Raw genomic sequence first — 7954 nt, 5'->3', positions numbered from 1 at the left:
TGAAAGGTGCATGCAATATTTGGGTGCCGCCAGTCATCAGGGAGTGCCCCCACTTTCAAGGATGATGGAAGGGGCCTCTCTGTGACATCGGCCTGCTCTCTCAGCTCCCTGGGATGCCACCCATCCTGTCCTAGAGACTGGTGCTTGCTCAAGTGACTCCTGACTTGATGCCCATCCACCGCTGGTTGTTCTCCTCCAGGGTCCTGCCTCAAGTCACAGAGGCCCCGGAGACCTTGCAGGGAAAGATCGAGGCAAAGAGGACATAGACAATCTCAGACCTATCCACACCTGCTCTCATGAATCTCAGCAGTGGCCACACACTATCTTTGTTTCTTCTTTAACTGTTCCGGATGTTTCAAACACGCATCATGGTGCCCTTGAATTGCCTCTCAAGTTTAGCCTGAGTTTCCATCCTTGCTGTGCCTGGAGGATGCTGTCCTTGGACACCAGCTGTACTGAGCTGTGCCACCATGTCTGGGCAGTGTATGCCATCCCTGCCGGAGTTCTGTCTGCATCAGTACTGGCTCCAGCTCATCCTGTCTGTGCCCCTGGCTGAGGGGATTGCTGCACATTTGGGCTGAAGCACCCCAGCTGTGTCACCAGGCAAGCTCCTACTTGCCTTAAGGAAACCCGGTACCAAGTGTCCAAGACCCCGTGGGGGCAGAGACATGGCGTCAGAGCAGAGATGTGGGATTGACAAAAGAGCACTCAGTGTCTTGCCAGCCCTGGGACTGCAGACCCAGGGTGAAATGTCCTAATTCACTCAATGGAATCATCCCCCGAGCTTGGAAAAATGAGATCCTTCCCTTTCACCCTTCCGGTGTCTACTATTGGGACAAGAAGAGGTGATTCTCCTGCCAACTCTTTTCTAATACAAGAAATGCCACAGGACATAAGTGTATCTCCAGGTGAGGGAGGGAACATCAGCGATTACATCAGCAGGTTGCCCTAGAGCCCCAGGGACACCTGGAGGGAGCCCCAAGGGGGCAGAGAAAGGGCTGCCTTGGGCTGGTCCTCTGCTGCTGAGCTGGGCTGGGCTCCTGGCATGGAGGGAGCTCATGGCAAGCGGGCAGCGCTGCAGAGAGACAGCTCTGCCCAGGAGCAGCTCCTCTGCCAAGCGCAGCAGGGCTGAGGGCACTGCCTGCAGGCAGCGAGGGCAGAGGAGGGAGGCAGAGAGGGTGTAAAGGCAGTCTGGGGTGGGAGGAGAGAGGAGAGCTCAGCTGCAGAAAAATCTTCCCAGCCCTGAACAGGGTAAGTCTCTGGCTGCAGGGCAACGCAGCTGCGGTTCCTGGAATGATCTCCTGAAGCTGGCACATCCCACAGCCTCTGGGATCTATCAGGAGGTCTCTCAGAGGTTCTCCAACATAGAGAAAAAGGACTTGCTTTGGAGCAGGGCTTCCCCATGGCTCTGTCAAAGGGACAGGGCACATCAGCTGCCTTCACCCGGGGATGGCTGCAGAGTGTGAAGGTGGGTGTGCAGCCAGGGGTCTGTCCTTCAGAGCAGGGTCCCTGCACCCAAGGGTGCTTTGTGCTGTGGCAGGGACTTATCTCATGTCAGGATGAGCCCTCCGTTTCCCTGAGGAGCTCCCAGCAGCAGTGCGGGGAGAAGGTGTGGGTGGAAGAGGCAGCTCCTGGCAGGAGAGTGTCCTGCTGTCAAGGGGGTGCTGCGTGGGTCAGGGCTGCTCTCAGCTGCACTTCACCCCCAGGACATTTCTGAGGGCACTTTTCAAGGGGAAGCTCAAGGCAGGAATTACGTTACAGATAAGGAGCTTTCCTGCGTTTGTGTTTTTATTTTCCTAGTGAGAGGGTGGGGAGGTAGAGAAAGGGATAAATGTATAGGGAGCTCTGAAGTTGGAAGAAGTCAGTGAGACTCCTGAGCTGTAGCTTTGAGTGGTCAGTAGGTCTGCCAGGAACCTCCTGGAGTGCCTTCAGCCACTCCTCTGCCCATGGGCAGCACCAGCATCAGCTCTGCTGGACCCATCGGGGTTGTTCTGACCTGCCCTTTTCCACCTGCAAACAGGAACATGAACCCAGGCAGTGCCCGGCAAACAGGCAGGTTTCTGTGGGGCCAAGGGGAGTGCACAGGGGTTGGGATGGGGTCTGTGAGAGCTGACAGGGAAAAGACAGGGGACAGGGAAACACCTCCAGTGAGGAAAATCTCCCGGCAGCAGGAATAGGGTCAGGGAATTTGTGGAAACAAAAACCTGAAATGGCTGTGGGAGGAAGGATTCATGAAACTCCGTATGATCCCCTCCAATGCAGACCCCTTCCCCTGAGCAAGCCCCCTCGCCTCCTCTCCCACCCAGCAAAGCCTCAGCCCTCAGGGCTCTGTGGTTCAAGGCATGAAGCACCTGTGAAGCCAGAGCTCCAGCAGAGCCGTGCTGCAGCTCTCTAACCAGGTGCCGTGTGTCCATTTTTCTCTCCAGAGCACAGGGACTGAGAGAACTGGCCCAGCAAAGTTCATGCTGGGGAGGTGACGGGCACAGCAGGGTAGGGGTAACGCTGTCCTGAGTGCCCGGCTGTCTCTGCCCTGGCCTCTCTCAGCCAGACCCTCACTGCGTTTTCCCTTGTTTCTCCACCTGTTTGTGATATTGTGATTGTTCTCTTGTTCTCTCAGCCAGGCTCTCTGGGGATGGGAGTTGCAGCAGCCGAGTCAGCCACCGGTCTAGTGATTTCTCCCATGAAAGTGTTTCCCTGGGAATGAAGTGTCCAAGCTCTCCTCTAACGCGTGGGGCTGTGGGCAAAGTAGTCTATGTGGCTGGGGAATGAGCTGACTCTCCCTTTCTGACATACCATCACTAGGACACTTGGGTATCTCCTTGGGGTGTCCTTCCAAGCACTGAGCTGCCCTCCAGGATGCCAATCCGTCCTGGAGCATCCTGCTGTTACCTGAATGCCCTGTGGAGAAGCGCAGAGACGCTACGACCAAGGAAACGCTGCTGGGTTTGTGAAAGGAGCCATGTGTGTCCTTGGCGAGAAGTGGGGTGCTGAGACCTTGAGAAAGGGTGAGACACTGAGCTCTCGGCAGTGGGTTTCTCTGCTCTCAGCAGTGCCTGGTGTCTTTCCATGTCAACACGCGAGTGCGATTCCCCTCTGTCTCAGAAAGGCCCAAGCAGAGGGCAGCTGGGAACAAGACAGAGGGACAGACCAGCTCCCCTCTCTCTGCACTAACCCTCAGACAATCCCCTTGCCTGGCAGGACTCCCTTTGCTGTCCCTGAATGCAGCAGAAATGGTGAGGGTTTCTGAAATGCAAGAGAATCTCCAGCTGAGACAGGAGAGAGCTGTAGAAGAACCTCTCTCCAACACTCTTGCAACTGTGGTTTCATGGCAATGGGAGTGCAGAGACTGACAAGCCCTTTTTCCATGAGGAGAGGTTTATCTGACAAATTGGAACACCAGGACTGCCCACCCCATTCCCACGAATCTGCTGCTGCAGAGCAGGGCTGACTCCTGGGCAGCCAGTGGGCAGAGGTCCCGCTCCTCCTGGCACACTCGGCCAGAAACAGTCTGAGCTCAGGCCACAGAGCTGAATGAAGATCTGATAGAAGTGGAAAAGCAGTGCAGAGTGTGAAGTCTGAGAAATGCTGTTGATTTTGCTCAGAGAAGTCTCCCTTAACTTCTCACTGTCTTTTCCTCCTTCTTCAGTGCTCCACACCCAGAGGCAGCACATGTCCAACAGCAGCTCCATCAGCCAGTTCCTCCTCCTGGCATTTGCAGACACACGGGAGCTGCAGCTCTTGCACTTCGGGCTCTTCCTGGGCATCTACCTGGCTGCCCTCCTGGCCAACGGCCTCATCATCACCGCCATCGCCCGTGACCACCGCCTCCACACCCCCATGTACTTCTTCCTCCTCAACCTCTCGGTTCTTGACCTGGGCTCCATCTCCACCACTCTCCCCAAATCCGTGGCCAGTTCCCTGTGGGACAACAGGGTCATCTCCTACTGGGGATGTGTAGCACAGGTCTTTTTTTTATTTTTGTGTGCTACATCAGAGTTTTCTCTTCTCACTGTCATGTCCTATGACCGCTACGTTGCCATCTGCAAACCCCTGAACTACGGGACCCTGATGGGCAGCAGAGCTTGTGTCCACATGGCAGCAGCTGCCTGGGGCAGTGGGTTTCTCAATGCTCTGCTGCACACGGCCAGTACATTTTCCCTGCCCCTCTGCCAGGGCAATGCTGTGGACCAGTTCTTCTGTGAGATCCCCCAGATCCTCAAACTCTCCTGCTCATGCTCCTTCCTCAGAAAAGCTGGGCTTCTAATATTAAGTTGTTTTTTAGCTTTTGTGTGTTTTCTGTTCATGGTGCTGTCCTATGTGCAGATCTTCAGGGCCGTGCTGAGGATCCCCTCTCAGCAGGGACGGCACAAAGCCTTTTCCACGTGCCTCCCTCACCTGGCCGTGGTCTCCCTCTTTATCAGCACTGGCATCTTTGCCTACCTGAAGCCCCCCTCCATCTCCTCCCCAGTTCTCGATCTGGTGGTGGCAGTGCTGTACTCAGTGGTGCCTCCAGCAGTGAACCCCCTCATCTACAGCATGAGGAACAAAGAGCTCAAGGATGCCCTGAGGAAACTATTTGAATAGAATCTTCCCTAGATTAATAAGGTGTCCACTGTGCCAATGGAGCTCCCACTGCATCTCAGGAAAAAACAGGACTAATTTTTCTTCATATGTTTCTTTACTTTCTCTTTGTGGGATTTTTTTGTTGATGGTGGGTTTTTATGTTCATTTGATTGTTTTTATGTGTTTTGGGTTTCTGTGTTCTAGACCTTTGTTATTACAATTCTTGGCTTCCTACTTCTTTTTTTCGTGACCCAAAGACCTCGTTTGCATATGGATCCTGGCTCTCTTTTTAGATAAGCTCAATAAAGATATCTGGAAAAAATTATTAGTCTCAGCTCCCATCTCTTCACTTCTCCTCTGGAGCTGGGTGAGCAGCCCCAGTATGCAGGAGGGGTTCAGGAGGCAAATGTCCATCTGCCCCATGGAGCATCCGCCCCTGGGGCCCTTGGGGCTGCCCCTGGCTGCCTCGCTGGGCACTCTGTCTGTGCCACCTGCGAGTCGGGGCTGCTGCTTCCCTGGAGCCATGGCCAAGGACAGCAGCAGGACGAGGCCTTTCCAGTGCTGGTCTCTCCTCACATCCCCACTGTCCTGCTGTGCCCTTGCCTTTGTGTTCCCCCTAAGGCCTCGTGTACCTTGTGACAGTCCTGTTGTCTCTACAGTGGCACCCCTGTGGCTGCAGGCAGGAACAGGCCATACGAAACATTATTTCAGAGCTCGTCTCTGTGAAAATAACATAGTAATGAAAATGCCTCCTCAAGGCAGGGTCAGAAGGCTGGATGCCTCTTCCAAAGCTGGTGTCAGGAGTTACACCCAAGGAGCCACTCCCTCAAAGGACTTTTTCCCTTCTGTGGTTCTTGATGGTTTCAGGGCAACAGGCTCGGAGTCTCATGGGAATAGTTTTTGGACCAAGAGTTGAATGAAGACCTCTCTCCATGGTTGAACAAGTCCACTCAAACAGCAACAGGTGTTTGCCATATGGGCCTGGTGCTGCCCTACTTGCAGTGGGGCTGTTGCCAGATTTCATCCAGGAAAAGAATTGGAAGCTGCCAAGAGAGCTCAGGGGATCTGCAGGGACAGTGTGGGAGTGTGGGTGGGCAGTGAGGGGCACCTCATCAAATGAGTGACCATCCAAGGGAATGTCTCCCTGAGGAAAAGATGAACCTGTGGAGCCCATGGGCAAATGAGGCCCCTGCAATGCCAGGAGAGGCTGTGAGGAGCCAGCAGGCAAAGGGACAGAAGACTGGAGAGTGGTTCAGGACACCCTCGTGGAAAGCCCCATGGGCTGGATCTCGTGCAGCCCTCCCCTGCCCTTTGTGCCACTGGAGACACCCCTTGGTCCTGCCCAGCCCGGTCCTTTCTGAATGACCCAGGAGGGAAGATGGAAAGGGGATCTTCTCCTCACTCCGACCAGCATGGCCAGTGCAGGGTCACCCCATGGCCCCAGGGCAGCACAGCCCCCTCCTCTGCAGATCAGAAACAGCAGCTGAAGACCCTACATGGAGCACAGGGTGGGAACCGGGAATGTCCAGCCAGGCCAGCCTGGACACGCTCACCTGGGGAAAGGCTCTCCTGGAAGAAGGGGTGTCTCTGGAGAAGAGCTAGGGAGCATTTCAGTGCCTGCAGGGAGGATGTCTCCCCACCCTTGAGCACACCTGTCCCATGCGCTTCCAGCACAGTGGAGCCATTGGACCGTTAATGGGGCAGCAGGGATGGCCTTCCCCTTGCTCTCCAGTTTCCCCGTCCCCTTACTCCTCGCTCAGGCACATCCCTCTAAACTCCCCAGGTGCAGCTTTGAGCTTCAGGCAGTTGGAAGAATGCCCTGGTCTTTCAGCAGGCTAAGAATCTCTTCAGCCAAATCCTTCCATGTGTTTATATCTATCATATCCCATCCATCTCTCTCCCATGCTTGGAGTGAGGTTATCCCTTTTGGACAGTGACCATCACTGGAGGAGGTTCACCAGGTTGAAGAAGCCCATCTCCCCCACCGGCCCCACACAGGGAATGTGCTTTAGGCCCCAATCCTCAAAAACAAGAAATTCCAACTGAACTCAAGAAAACAGGTTTCAGCATGAGGGGTGCATGACTGTGGAGTGTCCTGTCGTGGAGATACTAAAAACCAGCCTGGACGTCTTCTTAAGTGACCTGCTCTGGCTGACTCCCTCTAGGGCAGGGGGATTGAACTAGACGATCTCCAAAGATCCCTTTCAATCTACATGATTCTGTGAGGACATGGCAGTCCAGCAATGTCTCGGGTAGATGCTTGTGAGGTGCCTTCTGCCTGAGAACCCAACAGGCCAGCAGCAGGCCAAGGTCTGGCATGTTGATTGTGAGGTCACCGCTGCTCTAAGAGCGGGCATCTGCTTTGGATGCTCATTTTGGGGTCACCCTGTCTCTGCAGGTGGCAGGCCAATCCCCGGCTCAAGGCTGGGTTCGGTGCCTACGAGGCTGTTCCTTCATGAGCACCTGACAGGCCAGCAGCAGGCACATGGTGTGGATGTTGGTTAGGAGGTCAGTGCTGCCACAATCTCTGATAGGCCAGAAACAGGCAGTTCATTTCGATACTGGTTTGGAGGTCACCGCAAAGGTCTGAGTGCATGATAGGCCAGCACCAGCCTCATGGATGACCTAGGTGCTTGGGAGGTCACATCTGCCTGAGTCCTTTATAGCCCCGCAGCAGGCAAAGAGCCTGAATGCCAGTTGTGAGGGTGCTGCTGCCTGAGGACCTGAGAGACCATGAGCAAGCTCCTGGGTGTTTGAAGGCCTGTGTTCCAGAGCACCCCTTAGACCTGCAGAGGGTTGATGACCAGGCTTGGTTCCTGTGAGGTCCCAAGTACGGGACATGCCAGCAGCATGGGTATGAATGCAACACACAGGATGGACCATGCCAGCATGTATGGAACATGCCAGCAGCTAGAGGTTGCTTCTGAGGTTATGGTTCCTTGGGCACATGATTGTCCACCAGCAGGCTCATGACTGGGGTCTGTGTTTGTGAGGTCATGTCCTTCTGAATACCTTTTTAGGCCAGGATGAGGCTTGTGGCTGCGTTTGGTGCCTGTGAGGTCTCTTCTTCCTGAAAAATTTCCTGGACTATTCCGTAGCTGGTGGGACATTCACACTAATGGTCCCAAGGTTTCAGCCAGCATTTGCCTTCCCAGCAGTGAAGTGTCTCGGCATTTCTCTTCCCTGGGTTGGGATTTCTGGACTCACTGGAGGGATTTCCAGCAGAGTCAAGATGCCTGGGTCCCTAACCCCAGTCCTGGATGGGGGTGGGCATGGCGAGTGTGTGATGCCCATCCTGCAGGGAGGGCTGGTATCCTCCATCCTATGGCAGCCATTGTATTTCCTGCAGCAGCAGGATCCCTTTCCACAAGTCCTGCAGAAGGAGTCGGAG

At 54.8% G+C, this 7954-nt stretch overlaps 1 protein-coding gene across 1 annotated transcript; it reads left to right on the top strand.

The window, feature by feature from the left end:
* The first annotated feature begins 3669 nt into the window (after nt 1-3669).
* Nucleotides 3670-5140, top strand: LOC141737407 (olfactory receptor 14J1-like). Its single transcript, XM_074572098.1, has one exon. The coding sequence runs from the start codon at nt 3670-3672 to the stop codon at nt 4582-4584; it is 915 nt and encodes a 304-aa protein (XP_074428199.1). The 3' UTR covers nt 4585-5140.
* Nucleotides 5141-7954: the final 2814 nt, after the last annotated feature.

This window comes from Larus michahellis, unplaced genomic scaffold, assembly GCF_964199755.1.
Source record: "Larus michahellis unplaced genomic scaffold, bLarMic1.1 SCAFFOLD_117, whole genome shotgun sequence".
Lineage (NCBI taxonomy): Eukaryota > Metazoa > Chordata > Aves > Charadriiformes > Laridae > Larus > Larus michahellis.
The sequence above is the reverse complement of the archived record's forward strand: the minus strand, read 5'-3'. Positions and strand labels throughout refer to the sequence as shown.

Excerpts from the sequence above, each read along its gene's own strand:
- LOC141737407 (XM_074572098.1), top strand. The coding sequence starts at position 3,670 with ATGTCCAACAGCAGCTCCATCAGCCAGTTCCTCCTCCTGGCATTTGCA.